General features: G+C 37.1%; 1 protein-coding gene across 1 annotated transcript in view; it reads right to left on the reverse strand.

The window, feature by feature from the left end:
* Nucleotides 1–4463: 4463 nt before the first annotated feature.
* Nucleotides 4464–27621, reverse strand: part of FAM114A1 (family with sequence similarity 114 member A1) — a 37365-nt gene continuing 14207 nt past the window's right edge. Inside the window, exons 4-14 of the mRNA XM_069856188.1 lie at nucleotides 27284–27397; nucleotides 27018–27124; nucleotides 25640–25774; nucleotides 23756–23908; nucleotides 21446–21569; nucleotides 16696–16778; nucleotides 15423–15590; nucleotides 12742–12881; nucleotides 11404–11476; nucleotides 8673–8726; nucleotides 4464–7133 (exon numbers count right to left, since the gene is read on the reverse strand). Coding sequence (XP_069712289.1) covers nucleotides 7002–7133; nucleotides 8673–8726; nucleotides 11404–11476; nucleotides 12742–12881; nucleotides 15423–15590; nucleotides 16696–16778; nucleotides 21446–21569; nucleotides 23756–23908; nucleotides 25640–25774; nucleotides 27018–27124; nucleotides 27284–27397 — 1283 coding nt within the window. The 3' untranslated portion in view covers nucleotides 4464–7001. The remainder of the gene's footprint in view (nucleotides 7134–8672; nucleotides 8727–11403; nucleotides 11477–12741; nucleotides 12882–15422; nucleotides 15591–16695; nucleotides 16779–21445; nucleotides 21570–23755; nucleotides 23909–25639; nucleotides 25775–27017; nucleotides 27125–27283; nucleotides 27398–27621) is intronic.

Consider the following 27621-nt stretch of genomic DNA (forward strand, 5'->3'; position numbering starts at 1 on the left):
CTCCACTTCCAGTTTGTGGAGCTATGTTACTCGTCTTTTCATGAGCACAGCAACTGCGCATTTAATGGAGAAGCTTGATTTTATCTATCATCAAAACTATTTGGATCTCTAGTAAGAAAATATGATGGACAAAAATGTTTTGAAATAGAATCCACTTCAATGGGAGACTACAGACTTCACATCTATTTTCAGTTCATTCAGGACTTATACTTAATCACATGGATGTGAGATAATCCTTGCAATAGTTTAATTTTCTACCTGAGAGGAAATTTATTATGTATTCTCCATAGGATAAGAAAGACTATTTAAAGATAGGAATGATTCTCTGCTTTTATAAAAAAGCACAGTTTTCAGCCTATTTAATGCTCTAGGTGATCAGGATGCTTAAAAGACACAGCTTCTGGCTGTTGAAGAAAGTGGCCGAAGGATCACAGAAGGAGAGAATCCTGCAGTGTATCTTAATTTCTGCTGTAAATCAGCAAGACCTTCATAAAATCTGCAGTATTGTAGTGGGTAAAGAAAATAATGTGGAAAAACAGTAATTTGGCTTCAAACCACAAAATCATTATTATCGGTTTTTAATAACTCATTAAGACACCAAATGGGTTTTGTACTTTTTGATAAATTGCATTTCTCTCTTTTGTACTGGCTTAGATCATTAGTATTCAGACTCATTACCTCCTGGAACTTTTCCTTACTTTCCATTTATTACTGCTCCTCTGAGCGTAATGGAGCTGTTTGGGCTGAGCAGGGTCCCAAACTCATTCGGTGCTAACACATTATTTGTGGGTAAAATTTAACAATCAATTACAAAGCAGAGACAGAAACTGCAGAGCCAAGACTTCAGATTCCCTCGTGCTAAATCCATCAGGATGAACAGATTGTAAACTGCCCATTGCAATTATGATATGCAGCAATTTAGCTTCATGTTAATACTTCATAACCTCCATCCCTTATATTTATACAGCTTTTCCCTCCTGAAGCTTTCTGAAATTGCTTCTCCAGCCATTACATTGCATCAAGCGGTTCAGATTTAATAGGAATAGTTGTGAACATTAGCTTCTGAGTGATTTGAGGCCATATGGAATATTTTATATTTAGTTGGGTAAGTCTGAAGCATTTTTTTTTCTATTGTGTGTTACCATCTTATAAAAAAAATGAGAGAAAAATACTGACTTTCCTGATGTGGGGGCTTTTGAGGCTTTATTTCTTACCTGTGGCAATAACTTTAAGCTTTTCAGAAATGGATTTTTTAATACGGTTTATAAAATAAACCTCCTACAATTTGTTTCTGCTTGCTTTTTTTCTTCTTGCCATAGGACAGCATCTTATAGACGAAAAGACATACCTATCTCAAATCACTGTGGAATTGCTAAGGCCATGTGAATCAGTGTTTAAATGCTTCATACGATGGCAATATCTCTCATGCTTCCCCTTCAGTGATCCAGAGTACTGGATAGGGACAGCTCTGCTCCTTGTGACCTCAATTTAATTTCCTTTCTCCTATAATTTAATTCTATTAATTTTGCTGCCTATAACCTCCCTCTTTTCTTTTCCTTGGATGGTTAAATTGTTACTTACTGTTTTATCATCCACAGTTATCCCACAACTCTTTGTTTGGTTTTACTACCCTAGAAGATTCCACGTTACTTTTTAAAACACCAAGAACAAGTAAACCCAAAAGGTTCTTACAAGCTTTTAAGCTTGGTCGAGTACAGCTTACCTTGTCTTGCATCCAAACTATAAAGGATATTTATATCATAGCTTGTATGATTCCAAACTATAGGAAACAGTGGGAGAATGGGGAGATATTTGTAACAGAGTTGAGAATAAAATGTGATCCTCAGGAAATCCAGGTTAAAAGGGACCTCAGGAAGTCTACAGTCCAACCTCCTTACACTAAAAGAGGAAGGAGAGGACTAAAAAGCAACTGGTTTTGTGTCTTCCCATTTCTCCCAAGATCCTCTTGGTTTCCCTCCTCCCATGTCCCCTTAACTCCATTTCTTCATCTCTGGCTTTTTTAAAACTGAGCACGTGAGGAGAGAGAGTATGTCCTGGTGCAGCCATGCAGCTTCTCAAGCACAAGATGATGGGCAGGACAGAAGAATCTCAGAAACCAGCAGAGGGAAGGAGACATGGAAGCATAAGGGAGTGGGGTGAGCAAATGTGGTGCGAAAGGCAGAACTGGTGGCATTCACATATGTGCAAAATGGACACAGGGCAGAACTGGTGAGGAAGCTGGAGAAAAAGCACCAACCATCTTAAATATCAGCATCGTATAAGCTGCTGATACAGTGTCTGAAATAAGCAAGGGCAGGAAGAGTAGGATTGCATTTTTCCAAGCCTAGTAAATGGGTTAAGAGACTTCTGAAGGTGTTTAAAATTGCTTGAAGCCTGTGTTCTGGCTTTCATTCAGGTGACGCTGAACTGGTACCTTTTGTTGAATGCCTTTCAGCCTCACCCCTGTAGTTCCGAAGAGAAACAGCACACATTTGTTTGAGTGATGTCTTCATGCCTTCCTCTTTACAGAAGCATCAAATTTAGTTCACTGAGAATTAGGATTACTCCTTGCTGCAGGTTTTTTAGACTTCTTTTGCACATTGCTGTAGAGTTGCAGAAGAAATATTCTCCCACTCCTTGGGTAAAATGTTTGAAAGGCAGAATGAATACAGCTACTGCCTCGCTTCAGATCTGCTACAGCACCTCCTCGAAAGACAGTAAGGGGAAGCTGTGAAAGCAGATCAAAGTGGGGAGACTATTAGGGAGTTCTTAGCAGAAGCGTGCTCAGGGACTTTTGGGGTGCAGGCAATAAGGGAGAATAAGCACTGTAGATCCAGACTGATCAAATTAGCCGTCGTCTTTGAATGTTCTTATCTTTGACTTACTTCCTTCAAATTCATGCAGATTTTCCTTTACTTCAGAAATGCTGCTATTCCTGTTCTGCTGGAACTAATCAGATGTCATCTGCTGTTTATTCTGAACAATGCTGAAAAACTCTTTGAGAGAGCCTTTCCTCTAATTCAACCTTGAAAATTGTTCCTATTTGCAGAGAGCATATTCCTTTTCTTTTTTCCTTTGAAAATAATTTTTCCCCTCCCATCTTTTTAATACCGCTCAAGTTTTGACATTTTTCTGTTTTTTAACTCAAAACCTGCACACCATCGTCAATATTGTAAATGCTGAAGCAGTAGTCAGAGCATGGAAAATGTAGAGGTTGCACAATTAAAAGCAGCTTCAGCAACAAAGGTTCACCTGAGACAGAAAAAAAGCGTTTAAAGTCCAGAGGGCTTTCCAGTCAGACTGCAAGAATTTCAAAGTAGGTCAGACTGGCTGATGGTGTCATGTTAAGCCTTGCTCCGAGATGTTTTTAAAAAGAACTCAGGAAAGTCCTTTTCCACTCTTTACATTCTTTTGAGACTAACGGAAAGGACAGGGCTGTCATTTGAAATAGAACCGGAATGTCTCAAAGATAATCCTATCAGCTGGGTGACTGCTTTTATGATAAAAACACTTCTGTGAATCATTACAAAGGTGAAAAATCTGTATTTGTTGCTTGAAATACTGTGGTGTTTCAGACTCATTAAAGCTGTTATGGATCCTGACTGGTGGGTGACACTGGAAACATCATTAAAAAGCACCTCAATTTGTAATGATTGTGGTTTTGTATTATATGACTGAGGCACATTTTAGAGGATGATATTAATGGCTTCAGTGGATGATCTAAGCAGCATGAAAAAAGTGGAAGAGACAGTTCTATTGTTTAGCTGTCTCAAGCAATGGCTGCTGCAGTGTAGGAACAAATCATGGGGAAGAGATGTTTACACATGAATAGACCATACCCTAAAAAGCAGCAAACAACTTACAGCTTCCTTTGTTATGCTTGCCTAAAAAAAAAAACCAAAAAAACAAGCAAATACTTTTAGTATATAAATATCGTAAATGACTTGTCTAATATTTTACCTCTAGCTCACCCTTCAGTGACGACCTGTAGTAATGGATCATCTGCAAGGTCGTAGGTATGCAGACATTGCTTTTAAGTTTCATCCTGATAGATTTTTCAACTTATTGAGTGCAAAAGCTGGCCTCCTTTGTCTCTGCAAAAAAAGGTGTGCTCAAAAGTGAACAGCATGTCATGGAAAACAAATCTGCTCAAAAGAACAAGTAGCTTTCACAAACTAGGCTATTTTTTAAATAAGTACTCAAAACCTAGTAGTTTGACAAGTGCCACAGTACTTGCAGTGTGCTGATCCGGAAAAAGATGGTGATGAAAGAAAGAACACTCTTCCTTAAAAGTTTAAGGCAATATCTGTTTTTGTCTGACTCTCAGTAAAATCACACTCATCGTTCCAAAGGTAAATCACAAAATCTGAAATGAAAGACTTCCCTGAATACATCCTCCCATCCCATTATTCTTCCAAACATTCTCTTTTAGTGTACCGCCTCAGTTCAGTATCTCAAATTATTTATTTGACTGATGGAAAAATACAAACCAGTGTAAACAAAATATTCTTGTTACATCCCCATAGTACTTTTCTACTGAAATATTTTATATCTAAAATTGATTTAAAGATATGACATTCTGTCTTTCTAGGACAAGGTGACTGCATCTGAGATCAGATGTAGTATCTCTATGCTGTGTCCCATTTCCCTTCCTACATTATATGTATGTAAACAATTTACGTTCCCATGTTATTTTTTTATACCTTCTTTTACTTTGGGGTAAGGCACTTTATTCAATACATACATAATTTAAGAAGACAGTGAAACTTGGACTAAGGAATATCTCAGACAAGTGATCTTTGTCTTAAGAATGCCCCTCAGCAATTTCAAACATTATCCCCCGAGGCTTCTACTGCTGTATTGTTCAGCCTCTCCTAAAAGGCACCACTACTACTCAATACACTTTTCTGACAGGTTTAACACTATATATTTTGCGCTGCATTTCAGAGAAGAAAAAGATCTGTATGAAAAAGTAACTAAATTAATTTATGTCTGAAAGCATTAACTTGGCATAGGAACAACATGAAACAGCTATTGCTGTGTTCTATGATTCGTTTGGCAGTAAATGACACATAGATACTTGATGCAGAGGTCTACTCCAACGTGGACAGAAAGGCTTCTTGATCAAAAATCATGATCAAATTGAAGTAAAAACAAATCCAGGATGTAATGATTGGTAGGAGAAAACACTAGACTTTTCTTGTCAGTCTTCATTTGAAAAATAAACAAGCTTTTAACCAGGTCTAATATTACATTCTGCTTGCCAGTACAGAACAACAGAAGAAACTGCTTTAAACAAACAAGCCTTTGTACAAGCTACTGAATGCTTTCACTGCTATCCAGAACTTCAAAACTGAAAACTGCTCACAATCAAGTACATGGAGGAAACACCATGGTCCTCTGTAACTCACACTGAGAAGCTGTTCTTCTGGGTCAGTGTGTATTCAAGAATGACCTGTGGTCTAGTAAGTACAAGTGTATCTCTTCCGGCAGCCAGACAGGTCTATTCGAGAAGAGTCTGCTTATTCCTCCCAAAGTGTAGAAGCCCAAGACTAAATGTTTTGCATCAAGTAATCATTATTTTGTAATAGACTTTTGAAGAGAACCTTTCAGAATTAGCACAATGCCCGGTAGAGGTGTCGCGGATATAACAGTCAGTGGGAGTTGTATCTACCTTTGGGCTAACTTCTGGCATTTTCCTGTGTCCTGTTTTCCCCCACGTTGAGGTAACGTTAGCTGTTCAATATGGCATAAATACCAATGAATGTCAAGATTTGTTTGCTTTTTCAACTGCCAAAGGGTTTTCTTATTTTTGTTCACATTGCTGTAAGCTTTTTTTTTTTTTACATTCTGTGCAAATGGATTTGAAGACTGTACTCCTACTTACCTAGAAGGATATCTCAAATCTGTTAAATTATAGAGTGGCAGAAAATAGATATTGCATAATAAATCTTATTTCAGGGATAGTGGAAAATTCATCTCTAAATAAGAAAAGATGGAAAAGTCACTATGTGTGTGACAGCAGAACAGGGACTACAATGGTGTAAGACACAAACAGATCTTTCTGTCCTCTCTTATTTGGATTAAAAAAAAGTTCACATGTGCAAAGCAGATACACGGTTTCTCTTTTCTAACACAACAGTTTTTTTCACCATGCTCTGTTTCACACTTTTTATGATATTTGAACTATGCTTCTATGATTAAACATACTCAGATGTTAACTACAATTAAAAAAAACCATTTAAATACAACTCATGGGTGTATCAAGAGAAGAAAAATACAAAATAGCTGAAAGAAACATAACAAACAATCAAAACTCAGGAGAACAGGCTGCATAAAATACTGGAAGGTTCTTTCTGTCTATGAGAGAAGCTACCCTAAAAAATTCTAGAGCTCAGGTTTTTAAGCTAAGGATATGGACAAATTATCACTAGTTGCTAGTGTTGCTATGAAATGTCATTCCTGCTGCTCTCATGCTCTGTCTAGCCACAGCCTCAGAGAGAAGGTGATTGCTCTGATATATCACCTCCCCACCAAAACCAATTCTCTCATAGTTTCTGTTCACAACTTCTTTTTTATGTCCAAAAACTGTTACTGACTTGTCGGTATCAGTAAGTCCATTTGATAAAAAGATTCATAATGTTTGAAGTCCAAATGAAACCCCAGACTGCTAACCTGGTAACACAAGTGAGAGGAGATTGTTTTGGGGGATATTTCAATCACCAAATCAAGAAAAAATTTCTGTTCTTTGCATATTAAAAAGATTATTTTGGCCTGCAATGTTATTCTGATGTTGGAATTAAGAAGTAGACAGAAATGAATATAAAATTATGGGTCAGCAAACACAGATCTTTATCTGTTCTCTTAAGTGTCACAGAAAGTTCCTTCTCAGTATAATTCTTTAAGCATATCCTCCATAACTGTAATTTAGTAAGCTTAATACCTATTACTGTACAACTCTTTCAACAGTGTTATGTTTAGTGTTATGTTATTTGCTATTATTATTTGTAAATAATATTTAACAAGCACAACAACTCTTGTGCTTTCAAACAGCCAGTCTGGATATGTGAAATTTGCAGAACTGGAAGTAGCAGTTGGAAGGCATCCTGAATGTAAGTAGTACTGTTGCAACCCTAATGGGGAGAGAAAATGGGAGAGAAAACATGTGGCTCATCAGTACAGCTGTTGTGTATTTAAGAAATTACATTGTGCTTTTAAAATAAACTTTTTTATTATTTTACATCTGTATCATGTAATATTAGCATATGTATTCACACAAGATTTTAGAGTGTGTAGATAAAACAAAATGATAAATTATAACAGTTTACAGCTAACAAGGACAGCCTACAACACTATCTAAAAATCTGACTTCCCCTCAGTTCGAACTCTTGGATTGTTTTGTTTGTAATGTCAATAGAATAAAATGCCACAGTCTTCAGAAGTAGATTTGCCTTTTAAAATACAAACCAGCTAGCCTTTCCATCAATAGGTCTAATTTTGAATTTGCTGTAGGTGGAAGAAGTGTCACTGAACTTCATAGTTTGAATTATAATAGTTTTAACACATAGTACTATTTTTGGAATTTCTAATACTGAACAGTATAGCAGCTTGTAATTCTCCATGAACCTCGGCTGTACTAATACGTATCTGTAGACAAATACAGGATTTAAGTAGTAAAAAACATTGTATTCCACAATCCTGGACATTCTCAGATTTTGCAGTTCTTGAAGCACAGGAAGATACATCAACTGCAACAGCACGCTTACCCTAAACCAGAAGGAACCTTACCATAATTTTCACTACTGCTCAATCCAAATTTCCTTTGTTTTTCTTAAAGGTATTGTTATTTTAGTGCAAAACTGCTTATTGTAAAACAATCTTTTCCTCATTTTTAAGGGAACACAGCTATTGGATACAGAACGACAATTTGTAGTCACTACTACTGCTTATTTATGTTTCAAGAGAAGTGTGACCTAATTAGCAGAGTTAGAAGAATTCATGCTGCAGATAGGACACATTTTAGTACTTTATAAGCATAGTACTCCCTCTTGACCTCTTTTCTTCTCCGTAAAACTGAGGCATATTTTACTCACTGTACTCTACTGATGAAAAATACCTGGTGGTGTCTAAGAAAGGAAATCACTCATGAACATTTTGGTGATGTCTGACACATTCATGTGCTGACCAAGCCTGCTGCTAGACCATGAAATTTTCCAGAAATCTAAATGTCCTTGGATGGGACATACCTGCAACTCACATTTTAAAGAAAATAATAATCTGAAACCATCTGTGAATCAGAAATACCTGGCAATACTTAGGGTAGGTAATATAATAGTAAGAATAGACCTATCCCAGGCAACTCGTCAACAGGTTAGAAAAGGGCTAAACAGCACATTGCCAAGTGTCTGCTGTGCTCTAACCAATACAGCAGCAGAATTTAAGAGCTGGGCAGTTTCACTTCAGTCAGACAGTTCTTAAGAATCCACAGTAATACTATACTCCTACAGGAGAGGCTGAACACAAACCCAAGAGGTTTATGAGCTGGCACTGAACAGTCAGAACGCTATTGTCATCACTTTTTATATAGGTTTTACTTCAGACATAAATGCAATTGTTTCATTCCAAAACTGTTTTACGATATCATTTCCTAATGTGATAAAGCGAAGGCTTACCTCTAACAGCACACTGCTGATGATGGGATTAAGAACCTCTGCCTTCATATTGCTCTGTAAACCGGAAAATAGAATGAAATGCCAGAACAAGAAATACATCTAACAGAAATATCCTGATATCTGAGAATTGGTTTTATGAATTCTATAAAGGTCTTGCTTCACCTTGATTCTTACTCAGACTGTTTATCACAGTATTCCTGATAACCCTGTCTACATTTCATACACGCTTCAGTAGACCCTATGCATTTCTATCAGTAAGTACAATGAACTAAGACGGGCCCAGGACTTTACTTTTTCATTAATTCATGTACCACAGAATTTCAAATCGCCTGGCTTCGTATGGATGTGAGATTTATATGACGACATTGTCTGTCATTGCCCTTTTCATCCTGCTGCTCCAAATTTTTTAACCGCTTGCGCATTTTCAAGGAAACAAGAAGGAAAAATAAAGGTCAGAAGGAAAATTAAGTTCTTGGAAGTTTCACAAATGTCTGTGTTTAGGAAGAAATGAAAGGCCCAGATTAGCTCCTCTATAGAAGAAAAAAGAAGTGAAACTCAGATCCCCAAGGTGGAGGCAGCGTATGTTGACTTAGGTCCCCAGGCTGGAGGCAGTGTATGTTGAGCTGCACAACACAAGCTAGCCAGTAAACATAGCTCAGCATACACAGCATTTTTCTCAATGACAGGATAGGAATAAAGATGGGTACAATGAGCAGTGATACTACTAAAGGCTAGAAATCCAAGATTCATCAGCTCCTCTGCTTTTCAAAGTTCTTTTCTTTTTTTATTCTCCCCGTTCTTTGCATTGTGTTATTTTAGAAAAACGGCGACCTGCAGCGAGAGTTGCTTTCTGTCAATACCAAATGGTGGACTTCATTAGAACAAAAGAAGCACAATACTGATTAATTTAACTGAAGGATTTCCACTTACAACCTTGTAGCTTGCCTATTACACATTTGAAGAAACATGAAACACGTTAATTTTAGTTTGGAGAAAGAAGGCAGAACGAAGAGAATATGATTAGAGAAAAGAGGAACAATTTTACTGTCATTTACTAGAAAATCCATTACAAAGTACATTGTTTAGTTGATTGTCAATAAAATGAAACAGATAGAGAGCAGCATCAATTAAATATTATTGATTGTATGAATCAATATTGTGTAGCAAGCAAAACTGTTATTTCTAACTTCTGCCTTATCGCTTACTCAGAAACATTGCCAACATTATGTATTCAGCCAGCAGTAAAACTAATGTCTGAGTTATACTGATATAACTGGAGGGATGGCATTAGGTTTGAAAAAAACCAGTATTTTCTGTTCTGAGCCATTTCTCAGTTTCCCATCAGTTAATGCACTTTGCAGGATATTGCAATGTGTTTCTGACTCAAGATGTTGTTGGCAGATTAACGAGGAAGTTGAACCACTGGGACATGCAGGAAGATGCAGATTTCCTACAGTCCTTTGTGGCAGGTGCTCCTTATATTCCTACTGGTAATGGTGAGCAGAAGGCCCACATCTTCCTCCAGAAGCTTACAGAGATGGGACAGCACATAAAGGTCACCAGGCTGTCCTACTAAGAATTATTAAGAATCTATTCTAGAAAGCATTTTGGCAGTGGGAAGTGTCTTTGTGCTCAATTCCTCGTGTGTCCGCACAGACGCCCACAAGAGCAATCTGGTTCTAAGATCCGAATACAGAGCTGCTAAGAACAAAGCCTAGAGCAATGCTTATGAAAGTTTTAGTTTCTAATTTTCTGAGCTGGGCCAGCTTAATATTTCATGTGTAATTTATTTATACTTCTGTGCATGTATTTATTGCAAGTGTCACACAAAAATATGCTAAAATACAATCCCAAAACGCAAAATAAGCAGTTTCTCCCAGAGTAATAGGAAGGAACGTAAATTATTCAGAATAAAAGCAACCCAATAAATCATGTTCTCTACAAATAACTCTGAAAAAACTTGTTCAGAGATGTGCTAGAAGAGCTTATGGGAGAACTGGGAAAATTTCCTTTGATGTACATTCGTGCTTTCATGAAGTAAACAAGAGAGCCAGAGTTTGTTCTTCTGTGGCATTTACAGAACAATTTCAGCAACAGCATAATTTTTGCCTCTGCATGCTGCTAGTATACTCAGATGTCAGTCATCTTTGAAGCACCTTGAAAGGCAGGATGGTATTTCTAGCAAAGACGTTCACAGATAAATGGGTGTTTCTAAAGAGTATCTTGACATCTAAGACAGAGTGATTTTTTTTTTTTTAAGATGGACAACCAACAGTTTTTCTAATCTCCTAAACTGTTTGAAAGCACAGTGGTCTTAGGCCAGGGGACTTAGCAGGGGCTAGGAAGACAGCTCATGAAATCATCTTAAGGTACTGGAATGTTATCTGTTAATGACTTTTACACAAATGTATTCAGAAGGGATAGGCTGAGTAGGAGAAGAAAATATCAAGTTGTGGGATTTCAAATGTGAGGCCTTTTCAGTACAAGAAGATAAAAAGTGTTGAGCGGTGATTTTAGAGGGCAGGCAACACATTGCAGTTTATCAAGGCGTATGAACTCTACAACATAGTATCTGCTATAAAAATGCTCTATGTTCTTGATCTGAGAAAAGAAGTGCCTTCTTTCCTCGTACCTCATGTAAAGCCGCTGGACTTGGGTAATAATTTCTGTTTTAAGATGTGAACTATGTAAAAAAACAGCCTAAATTCTGAAGAAAATGCTGTTATCTTACCCCAGCTGCTGTTAAAGAATCAGAAAACTTCTTCGATAAACAAGAAACTTCATTGCACATCGCACTTGTTAAGCTGGTTTAAAAAAGAGAGACAAATATAAAAATACATCCTTCTGCAAACGGATAAAACCCCTATAACTGTCCCAGGTACAATCTTCATCTTAGAAGAAGAACACTCTTAAGGCAATTTTGCTTCTAGTAATTTTTTAAATATTTTGGGCTAGGTTTTGTTCACTATATAGTTTTTGTGCTCTTCCACTGAAAAATCCATTGCTGACTACAGCAGGAAAACAATGGCCTGTTGGCACAAACACTTGGTTTTTTTGAGAGGGCAGTGTTTCAATTTTTCAAATTCTTAACTCCTAGTTTAACTATTGCTTTTCTGGTGATTGCAGCAACACAACTCCTAGAAATACTATTGGAAAGAAATCAAACTTTAATGAGAACAGTGTGAAGTTTCCTATTTACACAATGAAACATCTACTCTACTGTAAGAGCAAGTACCCTTGTGGGCAAAATATGAGAGAAAAATATCTAGTTCTGTTCCTAAATCTTTCACTGTTTTGCTAAACTTTCACAAGTGGGTGATACAGAATGTCATCCTGCAAGGTGCACCACACCTTTGCTCTAATTTTGAAAAATAATTATTCACATACATTGTTTTAGACTGAAGAGTTCCTATGGATTTTGCTATTGTTACCAGGACTCTTAAAGATGAGCACTTGCTTAAATACTTATTTAGGACTGAAGTGCTTACAGTATCTTAAAGTCAAAGCCCACTGAAATCAGCAGAATTGATTACTACAGAGAGCTAGAGATCTGAATTGTGACAAACCAGCTTCTTGAATTTATGTATGCTTTGTTATCGTTCACTACAAAGTTGCTGACAAGCGTGGTTTTATTGCTTAGAACTACAGATTGACTTTTGTATATTTTTGGCAGATAAACACTAGAAAATGAAACTCTATTGGGAGATAATAAGACTATATTATGCACTCTAAAAGCACATTGTGTATATGCTGCATGGTATCTTTTGCAGAGGGAATAGGAAATGCAACCCAAAATGAGCATGTACAGTCACTTACTGCAGCAGAAGCAACTTTCAGCCTGTGAATAGGTCATGCTTTTGAAAACACAAATATGTTAGCCATGTCAAAAAATGACAGGTAAGTGATGTAACTTGGTTACATGAGAAAATATAGCAGCAGGTCGCCTAAAGCCAGTGCTGTTTGTTGATCCATGAACTTACTGTGTCTTCAAGTGCTGAAAGCTGAACAGAGCTTCATGAGTTTTAAGCAAATGTCAAATGTTTGTAGAAACAAAATGAATAATACTCACTTTGTCAGTACTTTTGCTTGATCTTGAGCTGTTTTTTCTACTTCCTGCCCATGTAGAATTAATTCGGCTACTTTATGAAGCTGTTCAATACATCGAGCAGTTACCTCAGCCAGACTTTCAATGGACAGCCTGTAGATTTCCTTAATTTGAAAACAGGGAATAATATCATCAATAGAAATACCACCAATAAATGCTCATGTGAATATATACACATGAATTAATTTGAAACATAAAAGCCCTTCCTGCCCCGACTGGAAATACCACCACATACACAGTGTAGTAATATCAGCCATGTTATTTTCACAAACAACGCTGGAAAATGAATACTCATGCTGAAAAATTAGTAAGAAGAAGTCTAACATTTATTTGGACAGGAACCAGGCCAGGCTTTCAGATTTTCTAACAGAGCACTTTCAAAACTCATCCTAACATCTACAAAGTTCACTTAACTCTGGAGTAATCCATAGTGACTTTCATACTGAGCCAAAAGTATTGGATCATAGAATCACCAGGTTGAAAAATACCTCTTGGATCATCAAGTCCAACCATTCCTATCTGCCACTAAACAATGTCCCTGAGCAACTCATCTACTCGTCTTTTAAATACCTGCAGGGACGGTGACTCAATCACCTCCCTGCGCAGCCTCTGCCAGTGCCCAATGACCCTTTCTGTAAAAAATTCCTTTCTGATGTCCGGCCTGAACCTCCCCTGGTGGAGCTTGAGGCTATACCCCCTTGTCCTGTCCCCTGTCACTTGGGAGAATAGGCCAGCTCCCTCCTCTCTACAACCTCCTTTCAGGTAGTTGTAGAGAGCAATAAAGTCTCCCCTCAGCCACCTCTTCTCCAGGCTAAACAACCCCAGCTCTCTCAGCCGCTCCTCGTAAGACTTGTTCTCCAGCCCCTTCACCAGCTTTGTTGCTCTTCTCTGGACTCGCTCCAAAGCCTCAACATCCTTCTTGTGGTGAGGGGCCCAGAACTGAACACAGGATTCAAGGAGCGGTCTCACCAGTGCTGAGCACAGAGGGAGAATAACCTCCCTGGACCTGCTGGTCACACCATTTCTGATACAATCCAAGATGCCATTGGCCTTCTTGGCCACCTGGGCACACTGCTGGCTCATGTTCAGTCACTGTCAACCAACACCCCCAGGTTCTTCTCCTCCAGGCAGCTTTCTAGACAGACTTCTCCTAGTCTGTAGGACTGTACAGGGTTGTTCTGCCTCAAGTACAGGACCTGGCATTTGGCCTTATTAAACCTCATGGTCTCAGCCCAGCGGTCCAGCCTGTTCAGATCCCTTTGGAGCCTCTCTACCCTCCAGCAGATCAACGCTTCCTCCCATCTTAGTGCCATCTACAAACTTGCTAAGAGTGCACTCGATGCCTTCATCCAGGTCATTGATAAAGACATTGAACAGGGCTGGACCCAGCACTGAGCCCTGGAGAACCCCACTTGTCACTGGCCTCCAGCTGGATTTCACACCATTTTCCACCACTCTCTGGGCCCGGTCATCCAACCAGTTTTCCACCCAGGAGAGTGTGCGCCTGTCCAGGCCAGAGGCTGACAGTTTCCGAAGCAGAATGCTGTGAGAAACTCTGTCAAAGGCTTTACTGAAGTCCAAGAAGACCACATCCACAGCCTTTCCTTCATCCAGTAGGCAGGTCACCTTGTCATAGAAGGCACTGAGTCATCCCTCAGATGAATCTCCAGAGTAGAAGTGGATAATACTCCCAATAAAAATTGGCTTTTATCAGCAATGATAAAAAATTCTACCGAGCACTACCGAGTACAGCTTTCACAAGCTGATGCCAGCTGGAAATCTGCATTGGCATAGAAATATGTAATATATACAGTGTAATTCTTTTTCATTCTTTGGACCTTTTTCTGCAAGGAAACATAACAGATAATTTCTTTACTACAATTCATTCAAAAAATCTTGGCAAAGACTCTGACTGCATTTAATATTGCTATAACTTGGTGTAAAATATTCAATCACAATTAACCTTAGCAACAAGAGGGGTTGTCTAACAGACACAATATTTTTAACCTTAAGTGCTATCTTTGATAAAGGCAATGAACATTTGTGAATTGGCTAAATTGTATTTCTGTTTTGTCTGTGTGATTTAAACTCCTTAAGAGTTTAGATGAAGTTTGAGATTTTTTCCACGTATTGTCACTGGGAGAAAGAAATGCCAAGGAATGTTGAGATATGACTTCCAATGTGCTATTGTCATCACACCACAGAATCCCTCAGCTTGCTCTATGTTGTGTAAACACATGCATGCACACAAAAAAATAGACATAAAAACCCCAATCTGATAAGCACAGGACCTGCTACTTTGATATTTGCTTGGGGAAACAGACTAACAGTAAAATATTTGTGTAAGTTATTTTCCTATTGGGTTTACAGCAATCATTCGGCATTTTCCGTCACAGGCAAAACAGATATGACTTGGGAAAAAATTATTATTTTTTTCCCTTGCACTTGGCCACATTGCTCAGTTTATTCCAGTTCCTCTGAAATATGTATACAAACCAAAATAATTATTTATTAATATTTCTTAATACTTCCATGAGTTTAAAAAAGGACAACATATAAAACCAACACACAAAGATAAATAAGTACTCTTACCAAACAAAGTATGACAATTTGCTTAATGAACTAATCCTCCAAACCGTATTTACCTCCACAGTTTTGTTTTTATCTACTTCTGTTTTATCACTGTCAATTTTATCTTCTTTTTCAGTCTTTTCTTCACCAGGTTCTCCAGGTTTTTCTTTTAGCTTCTCTTCTGTGTCTACTGGAGTGGAAAAACTGGCTTCTTCCAGCCATTCATGAGCTTTTTTCCTAGCCTGCCAAACAAAGAACCCAACCCCAAAATTCAGTTCAAGTAGGGAATATCAAATGATGTTCCTGAACATTAATTAACAACACATTTAATTACTTCCTTTTTACATTCAGAAGTTTAAACATATCAAGCGTTTGTGTATTTAGGTTAGGCTATATTTAAGGAACTGTAGGGAGAAACATTTCAAATTGCATAAAGATGGAACAGCCAGGGATAACTCCTGCACAGGTATGGTATTCCTAGCCAACACATAGAGTTGGTGCTAATACCAAGGTTACTAATATTTCAGCTTTATGAGGTGTTTTCAAAGGAACTTGCATGGAAATAAATTTCCCAAATAAAAATCTAAAAAGGTGGTATTAAAATATAAAAAAAAAAAAATGGAGAGGTAAGAGACATCCTAAATTCCTAAAGCAAAATAAATAGAAAATCACTCAATCTTCAGCTGCTTTCACGGGCACAAAAATAGATCGAAGTGGAAAACCTTTACATTTTATACAACTGCAGACTACTGTTATGGTTAGGAGGAAGTTTATGATTTCCCTTTTTTTAGCATGAAGTCAGATTACAATACGTTAAGACCAAAGCCTAAGCTAGTCTGTCTGTGTAGCTAGAGAGATAAATATTTGTCTGAGCCCAAGATCAGCAGGTGAATCACCTTTAAAGGGGCCTGACAGTAAAAATGGCTAGCCATCTAACTTCTACGTGACTAAAACTAGATAAATTCAAGAATTTTATTCTAGCTGCAAAGGTCTAGAGAAGTCCCTGAGAAGAATAAACATGATGAGCAAAATAAATCTGAATCTGAACTTTGTTCCCAGTATGAAGACCAAATCTGCTGCATTCACGAACTCTGTCCTGCTGAGACATCCCTGGTTCAAGGCTTTCTAACACGGCCCATTGTGCTACCCAGTCACTGTAACTGTACTGCCTTACTAATCTTACTTCTATGAAAGTTTTTCCATAGTTATCATTTTGGTCCCACCCTTCCTGTACTTTGCTTTCTGAACTGTCTGAACAGAGATAGGTGCTGCTCTGTCTCAGATTTCAGAACAAAGCCTTTCTTCTTTGCCCAAGAAGCAGAGGGCAGCTCATGAATAGGTACTGACCTTATTAAGTTTGTCAGGAGTAGCAGCAACGTGCAATTCAAACAGCAGCTCAGTGAGCATGCTTACAAACTCTTCTCCCATATCTGCTGCAAGATAAAACAAGACAAGTTTTGTTAGGGTGCTATAACATTTTACATGATCAAATACATCCAGTCATATAGTTTCCCCAGTCACTCTAATACCTGAAAACCAGTGACAGTGATACAACTACGGGTGCGAGTGTGTGTGGTTGGGTGTGTGTATGCTTGAAGAAAGAAGAGAAAAAGCAACAGAGATACCTGTATAGCCATATATGCCAGCTTGACACTTCGACTACTCTTTCCACCCCATTCTACAGGCCTCTGTTTCACAAAAGCAGGTAAGAGGAGAAGCTGCATGATCCCTAGCTACCTGATAAAAATACATAGAATCATTTAGGTTGGAAAAGACCTTTAAAATCATTGAGTCCAACCATTAACCTAACATTGCCAAGTCTACCACTAAACCACATCCCCAAGCACTGCATCTACACGTCTTTTAAATACCTTCAGGGAGGGGGACTCAACCACTTCCTTGGGCAACCTGTTCTAATGCTTGACAATCCTTTTGGAGAAGAAATTTTTCCTAATATCCAACCTAAACCTCCCCTGGTGTAACTTGAATTCATTTCCTTGGGAAAAGAGACTGACACACGCCTCATGAATCACAAAATAACCAAAGAAGAAGAGATATTAACCTCTTCTTTCAAGTTCAGGAATAAAATAATAGAATCATAGAATCAGAATCATTAAGGTTGGGAAAGACATGTAAGATTATCAAGTCCAAATGTCAGCCCAACATCACCATGCCTACTAAAATATGTCCTGAAGTGCCATGTCTACACACTTTTTGAAAAACTCCAGGGATGAGGACTCAACCACTTCCCTGGGCAGCCTGTTCCAAGGCTTTACCACTCTTTACTCTTTCAGTAAAAAAAACTTCCTAATAACCAATGAAGTCCCCCTCCACTGAGCCTGATAAAAGTCCAGATACTTCAAAAATTAATTTTGTATCTTGCTGCATTCCCATTTTTTATTTTTCTATTAGGTAGGGCCAGCTTTTCCACTTTTATGCAAATCTTCATTACTGGGCTCAAAAGCAGAGGGCCACTACTCCCCAGTGACTTTGGGGATTTAGCAAAGCTGTTTACAATCCACAATATCTTGCAACATGTGGAAACATGGTAGTATTTGACACTCAGACGTTCATCTCATAGAGCAAAGGACATCTCACCCTTCCTTGCAGAGAGAGTGCCCATCTTTGATGCTATAAAATACTTAAGTATTTAGCATAAAGAACTCTTCACATACAATGACCAAGAGACTGAGCTTTCCTTTAGACAGCTGGGGAACAGATCAATAAGCATGTGTTCTGGCAGGCCGAAGAGATGCACAGAGTTCATTTCATTGCAATTAATAATCACAAATTTTGGCAATAGGACATTCAGGTTTTGCAATACAGCACCTCTTGGTTACACTGAATTAACTTGCTCTTCAAACAATGCTGAATTATTTTATGAACTGCAGCATGCTGAAAACTGATAAGTAGTTCACTGGATCAATGCAATATTACCACAACTGTTGATAACTGGCATATTCAATTCAATACTCACTTTTGTAATTGTCTCCCTTAACCTCATATAAGAAATTTTTGGTGCTAATGGCTTTCAAAATGTAGGTAAAGCTACCTTTTCAGATATTCTCCTCTCATTATTTTATAAAAAACTGAAAGAAAAAGAAGCTGTTGTGAAAAATACATGAAAGAGTTGCATAATCAAAGTGAGAGGAAACATTAGAGGGAAGAGTATGCATTTGGCTTTCTCCTACTTCCGTCAGGAATCATCTTTTCCCTTTCTTTCTTTTCATATTGATTTTACATCTATCTGACTCTTAAGCAAAGACACAAGAACCCTTTAATACAACTCCAGTTTCAAAGTTGCCCAGAAAAAAGCCCAGCCCAAATCCTTTCTCAAAACAGTCCTCCAAAGATCATTGCAGTAATTTCTCCTTGTATAGAACTGAAAGTGTTTATGGTAACAACTAAATGCAGCACTAACATCTCTGAATGAAATCCTGAGAGTCTAGGATAAGAAGGGATCCTGAGAGTTTACATAAAACAGGCTGCCATCCTTTTCAAACGCTTGAATGCAAAGTACTGGCTTTCTTCCCAGCTAGTCTGTTTTTATGTTGAATATATGACACCACATAAATAACATGACTTTGATCAGGAGAAAGTGGTAACAAATTAGCAATAAGTGGTAACTTGTTTTCAAATACTGCTCAGTGGCTAGATAAGATTTAACACTGTTCATTAATTATCTTTTGTAGAGGGGTGGTTTCCTTACATAAAGGAAAGAAACCACAAGTTTTATTGAGCTAGGAAGCACAAATTAAAATCCTCCTTAAGGCAACTTAGTTGCAGTTTTGAACAGTTTAGTAAGCAGGATTAAAATTCAAAATTCCTCCAAAGAATTTAACACAGCCTACTACCTCTTCCTACCTTAGGTATCTTAAGTAAAAATATATAATTCAGTAATAAAAAATACACCTTTAAAAAAGTACATGACTTACTGGCTCGATTTTATAAGTGTAAAACCTATTAATATGCTTAACAGGAACTTAATTGTATTAACTAGCTTGAGCTAAGAACAGAAACCTGAACGAAACTGACTTTTCACAGCAAGACATGAACTGCCAACTTGCTGTTAAACTTTACCATCTTTTACCTGTGCTAGAAGCCAAATCACGTTTAAAATTTTTGCTATCATTAAACACAGACCATTTTCTTAGTATAAATATTAATTATGCCATAGAAATATGCTTAAGGTTCCCAAAAGTAATTTCAGGTAAATAATTCCAGTTAAAACTAAAACCAAACAACTCCAACCTGGACCCTAAAAGATCCGGTGTGCTCTCTAGGAAAGCTAAACTTATTCAATAAAACATGACCACTAAGTGTAGTCAACTGAAAGTCACTGAAATCCAATTTAAATTATGTAAAGATGGTCAAACCAAAGTCTGTGTATGTGCTCCATCAGGGGAAAGAGACATGCAAATCACATAAAACATTCCACGTAAAGGTGCTAGATAACGTTTTATCTAAAAATGACACACAATCGACATGTAAGAGTCTATTAATGGAGTTCTTTTTCTTTTAAGTTTTTCAAGGCTTTATGCATTTGCTGCATTTAATAAAAACACTTAAGAACCAGTGTAATAACAAATTCAAGAAAAGGGTTGGTTTTCCTTAACTCAGGAGGATCATAGGAAGCCTTCACTCACTCTGGTAAGATCTTATTGAAGATAACATAATTTTGTGAAGGGTACTCAGACTCCAGTGGAACTAAAATTTACCCTACTTAATACTAATACAGTAAATTTATCTTGAATTCAAATACTAATAAACCTTAAGCCTGACTGCTCTAAAGGACGTGAGTAATTTTGAAATGCAGGCTGAAGTAACATCCATTCAGCTATGAGGTGGAGAGAACATGTGGATGGTTATTACTTCTGCTGCCACAGAAAGAATATGTTTCACTGCTGACTGACTAGCTTTTGCAGGGAAAAACCTTCAGCACACTCTGATTTTTTTTATTATTTTTTTTTTATTTTTAGGTGCACATTGCCTTAGTCCCAGCCTATTTGGAAGGCCAGTTAATGTTTCAAGGAGCATGATCAGCAGCTCTGCTTCACTAAAAAAACCAGAACTTCTGACCAACAGAGAAAATATCACTTTGTGCAAGAAACAGAGCTTTTCCTAGGGGCTGGTTTCAAAGCAAGGGGCTATTTCCCACAGAAATTAAGGAACAACAGACATGTCATGAATCCTCACTCTTAAGCAGGTAATACACTTTCTTGACTTCTATTTCTCACAAACCAACTTTTTAAAAAAGTAACAAAGGAAAGAACTAGAACAAAATTCTACTGTATTAAGACTACGCTGTCTTGCTGTCCCCCATCAAAAAGAAAAAATAAGCTCTCAGAGAGAGACATCACGCCTACTGAGTAAGGACTGCTAGAAACAGCAGTCTGAGCAGAAAAGACTTGGCTGTTAAAACATGCGGATGCTAACACAATGTTTTTTACTTTTCTGAAGCTTAAAGAAATTATACCTCATCATCTTGCAAAATACAGGTTTCTTGGGCAAAGCATCCCTGAAAACATCAGGAGGATGTGGAAGAAATATATTTTATGTTTCTGTGTTCTGAAACACATCAATATGGTGTTTAATGGCACGCACCAGTCCTCATACAGGTCAAGAGTATTGTTTCTGTTAGCTAGAAGAGCTTTGGTACGAATCTCACAAGCCTACAGACATAACTATAGTGGCTTTTAGCTAACTTCTTATCCTTCTGCTCTCAGACTTTTGTGGGGAATGCCAAAATTCATGACCTGTTTAAGACACCCGTTTTGCCTCTAACCAAAGGGCCCACTCATTTAATTGTAATTTTTGTGAGCTGACCCATGGGCTGCCACGCTGGTCCCATTCTCTTTGACACTGTGCACTATGTCAGTTATGATATGCTTCTGCTACTTCAACTTCTTTATCACACTGCACGTGCCACCTTTTGCCAAGCAATACCTAGAAAGCAGCTTTGCCACTATATTTCAAGGTAACTTTCCTTGAGGAGTATCAGGATATCAGAAATTATAGTTTGGATTGTAATTTTATTAATTACCATATGCTGAAGTAACAATTGTTCTTACGGTTAAGTCTCTGAATTTCTAATTACCTTTCTGTTCCTGTGCTACTTCATCAGCTGATTCCTTTGGAACAAAAATCTCCTTTATAGCAATTAAATCATTTTTCACAGTCTCCAGCTGTTCTCCATCAAGTGTTGCTAAAAATGACTGAATCTGTAAAAGAAAGGACAGAAGTAATTCCTAAACAAGACACAGCCTTTTTCTTAGAGTGCTAATTTTGAGCCTGATACCAAAATAGGCTAAGAAACGGAAACTTAATGGAAATGGAAGCTCAAATCTAGTCTCTAACCTTCTAACTCATGTAGATGCACTGTTAGTTCTCATCAACAAAATTGTTGAGTAAGACAAAAACTACACATCCTTGCAAGATCATAAGAACCTTTTTCAGGAACATTTGCTTTGAACTATAAAACTGTTGTTTAATCGCAAACTGTAATAAGCACTTTGGGATTGCTTGAATGAAGCCAGCAGGAAAGAAGAGCACAGGCCAAATTCATGTTTATTCTCAGCACTCACAGGAGTTAGAAAAAGAAGCCTGTTTCTCCTCCTTCAAAATGCAACTGGTTACTGATAGTCTTACCAGTCCATCTGTTCTGAAGAACATATGAACAAATCTTTTGGTGTCTCAGGTATCTGCAAATCCCTGCATATCTAACAGGGTGGCAAGCCTAAGAGGGATGGAAACAGATTATTTGCATCACTGTTTGCACCACAGATATTGGGCGTTAACCTGATGTTCACACTCTTTGCCTGTGGAAGCCAAAAGAAATGCCTTCTCTCTATTTGATACAGAACTTCACTTTCAAGTTTGTTTCAAGGTTATTTTTTTAGTTATTTAAGCTTGCTTAATAGATATGCGGACTGGCTTAGTGAGCAACTGGAGACATTATTTTCTGATGTTCCTCCTTGATGTGTCCAGCTCATATGCTTAGGGTTAAAGGCAGGATAAAGTTGGGAGACCCAACTCAGGTTGTGAAGAACTACCTAGGGCTTTTTTGCCCTCTCTATAGCATCATCCATTTCAGAGGATTTATTGGGACTCTTTTTTAATGGAAACTTTTAAAATAAAACCTTTAAAATATTTTTAAATCCCTGCTATTTGAATGACATAGGGCACTAGCAATGCTTTCAGTTGTTCTTGCAGTACTCCTGTGGGCCATCAGAGTGTGGCTTTTGAGCTGTTAGTTCAGGTCTCATGCTTATAGTACTGTGAGTATTTTGTGCATGTGTGTATGGCAATTAGAAGATGTTCTATGGATCTTTTGGAATATGCATCAGGGAATTAGACTTGTTGACCCAGACATTTGCATTCAATCCTGTTGCTGTGAGTAGGACTGTGAACCCAGGGTCACCTAGGACATAACATTAAGCACATCAGAAACCTTAAAGTAACAACTTGCACAAGTCTTCCCTACCTTATTTTACAGTAAAAACAAATAAGTGCTGACTCATGCAATTAACTTGAGCTTGTTTTCTACTTATCTCTTTCTTGTTTTGTGGGTTTCTTTTTTTCCTTTTTTTTATTCTAAAGCTGGCCCTTGAACATTATATGTAGGTTTTGAATTTATAATTTTGCATTTAGACATAAATGCAGAACCCAAACCCAACATGGACACTATGTACATAGTGTCCATAGTGTCCCAGAGGGTAAAGAGCGCTAATTATTAAAGCAAAAAAGAAAACATGTATTTTTAGAAACTAATTCAGAAAACTCTTTCAGTGCAAAATACCACTGCTGGGAATCTTAAAAAGTGCTATAAATCTACTGTCAGAGATCTACCAACAACCGAAATTCAAATAAGTATTTATTACAGGCCTTAGTAACTTAAACATGTTCTTCAGAGAGACATCTAGCATTTGTATACTTCCAGCAATGATACCTTGGGGTAGTTTTATGTAAGTTTAAAACATAACATAATAAAGAAGACTTAAGAATTGAATAAGTAACCTAGGATTCATTTTAATTCAGTAGCCTCTACGTGTAGTAGATTTGGAATTCCTGAATGTAAGGATTGCTGCCTGATATGAAGCCAAAAGACATGAACCTCCTTGCAGATTCTGAAAGGATATCTGCACAGTGTCACAAGCAGATATATGGTCCTTCTGAAAATAACTTTCAGTTGTGTAGTTACTTGCTTTGAGTTTATCTTGGGAGTTAAATTTTGTGTGCATTGAGAATAATTTCATGAAGCCCAGGATGCACCTGTAGGACTAATCCAGCTTTCTCTGAAGTTGATGAAAAATTTACTGTTCATTTCACATGCACCTGCAGAGTGACATCAATGCAAAGAACAATTTTTTCAACAAGCATTTTGATTTATGCTCTCTGCATACTGTACCTGGGCTTCACTTTCATTTGACAGGATTTCCAGAGCTTCAAGATGAGACAAACCTTGGAACTCATCAAAAAGTAGTCCATAATGTGCTGTTCTTCCTACTGTAGCTTGTTGAGCCTGCCTCTGTTTCTCTTTTTCTTTAGCTTCTCGCAGCAGCTGCAAAAATATACATCATTCCTGTTATTTTATTGGTCATGCTGTACGTGTGACAGATTTTATTATTTTCTACTTCTGTTTGTCAAGGAAATAGTACTAAAATCTGGGACTATATCACATTCACAAGCTGAAATACCTAACTTCTTGTTTGATAAATTTCTCTAATAAAATATTTAAGTAATAATGTAAGTGTAGTTTTTCCCAATGGTAATTGCTAACCATCTTTTTAAAAAAAAAAGATGAACAAACAAATAATCTTGCTTATGTTCTCAAAAGCAACGTCAGCTATGGATATCATATAGTAAATTTAGCCACCATTACTATAAAAGAAAAATAAAAGGGACTATTTCATACAGAGCCTTAAAGAGTCATGCAATCCATTCCACAGACCACAAAATTGGAAGAATATTTTTTTCAGGACCCACCCACCTACTTGCATAAATAATGCAGCTACATAAATAACTCCTATCAAATATTTTAGCAGATACTGAAGTCAGTTCTATGTGACAGCAGGACTGACAAAAGATATTGGTCTAATAATGTATGACTTCTACTAAAGGTGGGGTAGAACTATACTGCAAATACTTGGGGATATTCTAGAGTGACCTTCTTATAAACTTCTGTTAGTGTATAAGAAGGATGGAATAGTGTACAGAACAGGATCGTATGTTCCTTCCTTCTGTTCCCAGGAACAAATGGCCTCTCACATAAATTTGTTAAAGTAAAGCTCGTAAATACATCTGAACTGTATCTGAAGATATATATAAGCCTCTGAATACAGGTGAACTCTTGCCACTTACAGTATGGTATCAGTCAAAATTTCTGCAACAATATCTTCAGTTATTCATTTGTTACAGAAGTTTTACAATGGCAAATTTTTAAGTTTTAAGTACAATTCATCAAAATGGAAGCACTGTGTTATGCAATCCATGAGGACTGATTTATGTCATTCTCTGCCTCAGATGTTATGTGTGAATTCATGCATATTATTTAGGAAGGTAGTCTCAAAAGCTCATCTTATCTCTGTGGGCCTTAGCAAGAACTACTCGTTTTTGGCCGACTACAACAGTATCAGTCTGTTTACACTTACAGTGACCACACTAAAGACGAAACACCTCTTACTCCTCTCTGCAACAAAGTAAATGTGAAGTAAAATCAAAGTTTTTTTCAATGTCTATTGATTACCACAGCCTCCCTCCCCTCAGTGTCTAGAGAACTAAATTAATTTTGTGCTGACAGCACTTACACTTCTGTTTTTATCATGTCTTTGAACTTTTAACCATATGAGTCGTGACTGTGCAAGGGTACCATTAGTTTAAATAGACGTTAAGATATAATTTTTCACAGCTTTAATTCCTAGTGAAATGTACGTATTATTCCAGTATTACTGATTTCCAAAGAAAGTAGTGGAGTGGTGTTTATGTTATCTACAGCTATTACAAAAACATAAACAATTTAATTCTGTTTCCAGAGTGTAACGATGTATCACCACAAATACTGTCTTATTAAAATCAGCTTTGTGTATGTGATTACACAGAAAATATGATTTTATATTATCTTTTGTGGTTCTGTGAAGAAAAAGAAAGTGGAGCAAATATAAAGCACAATATTTATTTCCATAAGCCTAGCCAAAATTGACTGCAATAAATAAAGCCTCCTCCTGAGGCATCTGAAATTCTGGAAAGAGAATCTGAAACTGCATTGACAGAGCTGTATTTAAATAAATCCAACCTGAGACAGAGAAACTGTTCTTGCCATCAATGTTTTGGTTCTCTTAAATCCAGGATCACTTTCTGCAAGGACATTCATGGTTGTCTTCCCAATGAATTCCAAAGCATCTAAGCCCCCAGATAATACACTTTTCCCCTGTATAAAATAATGCAATGTGGTTATTTTCTTTCCACTTTATGCTATGATGAATTGTAGAGAGTACAGGTTTTTTGCCAACATGGTCTTTGAACATTCACTGCCTTTGAAACAGATTCTCTATGCTTTAACTAGTAATTGGTATGTTTATAAAATTACACTACTTCATTCTGAATACATTTTCAAAAAGAATCAAATGACCTACACAAATATTTCTAGTTAATGAAAAGACTCACTGGAGGAAATGTAAAACCTGTTGCCAATAAAAGAATTATGACTAATACCACTTTAATTTCATCCAAAGTGGCATGTAGTCTGTGGGAACATATTTTAGATAAGTATAATATAGAGCCAAAGTCCATCATGATCAGTTACCTAAATGATTTCTATAATTTTGACACTTGTGATGACTCTGGGACTACCTATTGAAATACAGTTCTTTTTCCTGTGCCTTTGTATTAGCATTAGCCCTCACTCACAGTTATACATGTAAACTGAAGAAGAATTTTCACTGGCTGAAGATTTCCATTTCAATTTGGGTAATGCATCTGTCAGATACTCACATGCTGATGTAACTTGACATATAATGGAGAACCCTACCAAAGTCTGAAAAGGTATTACAGGCAACTTACTGCAAAAGCTGAAATAGGGAAAACCAGAAAAGGATGAAGTGCAACACACGGTAAATATATGGACAGTGCAGTAGGAAAGAACCATGGAGAGAAGATTTTGCCTCACTAGGTCTGCAGCCAGACCGGGAAAGCTAATACCCAATGAGAGTCTAGACAGAAGTGAAGGTAAGGGCCAGGGATTAACAATACAGGGTTTAGTGAAAGCCTTAAAATAAGCAAATGGAGTATTTTCTTATTTCATCTGCTTTCAAAAATTATAACAAATCTTATCATACATTCTCTGGAAGGACTTAACTGTAGAAAAAAAAATCAGACGATGGCACCACAATCATAAAAAAGATTTCCCAAGAATCTGTGGAATTCTGTATTGTTTAGATCATATTTTTCACTGAAACTGGTGTCAAAGTAGTAACTACTTAGTTTTGTTTGACTTTTTTTTTAAATTGATAAAATTATTTTGCTATGGAAGAAACTAAACAGACTTACGATGGAACTGTTTTTACAAAGACCTACAACCTAACAAACTCTACCTGTTATTATGTGACCTACAGTGAAGTTGTACCTAAATACAATGAGTAAGTAGAGTAGTGAGAGCAGCTAAAATGACTCACTGTGTTTTGTACAGCATTAGTGATAGCTGAAAACATGCCACGAGATCCAGATGAAGGAGAAGAAGGAATATTCTCAGAAGACCTTTGATCCAGAGAATCTTCTGTTTCTATCAAAAGAAAAAAACCAAGCTGTAGGATACTTCCAACTCTATGAGTCACAAGTCACAGTAAGCTGGATTCTGTAATCAAGACCTTAAAATTTTTCAAATTGTAATAGTTTGGCAGCGTCAGAGAGTTTCGTCCAATTTCAGTAAACCTGAACTTACGTATATTTGTTGTTTCAGTGGCAGGAGGCTCTGCTGTTTCCAAAGATGCTGAACTTGTGTTGTGAATTCCTAGGGTAGTTCCTGCTTTTTCCTTTACTGCTGTTATTCCATGACCTGCACAAGTACCATATTTTAAATTCTATTATATGAAAACTTATTCCTAACAGTGCATAGTATACTTCATGCATGATGACAGTTAGAATGACTATTAAACTTACCTCAATTGCTTAATTTTTCTATGGTAACAATTCACTTATTCTACTATGTCCAGTATATTAACTACTTAGAAATGATAAAGTTGAAATATAATACAAATTATACTGGATCTGAAATCTAAA

The sequence above is a fragment of the Phaenicophaeus curvirostris genome, chromosome 4 (assembly GCF_032191515.1).
Source record: "Phaenicophaeus curvirostris isolate KB17595 chromosome 4, BPBGC_Pcur_1.0, whole genome shotgun sequence".
NCBI classification, from domain to species: Eukaryota; Metazoa; Chordata; class Aves; order Cuculiformes; family Cuculidae; genus Phaenicophaeus; species Phaenicophaeus curvirostris.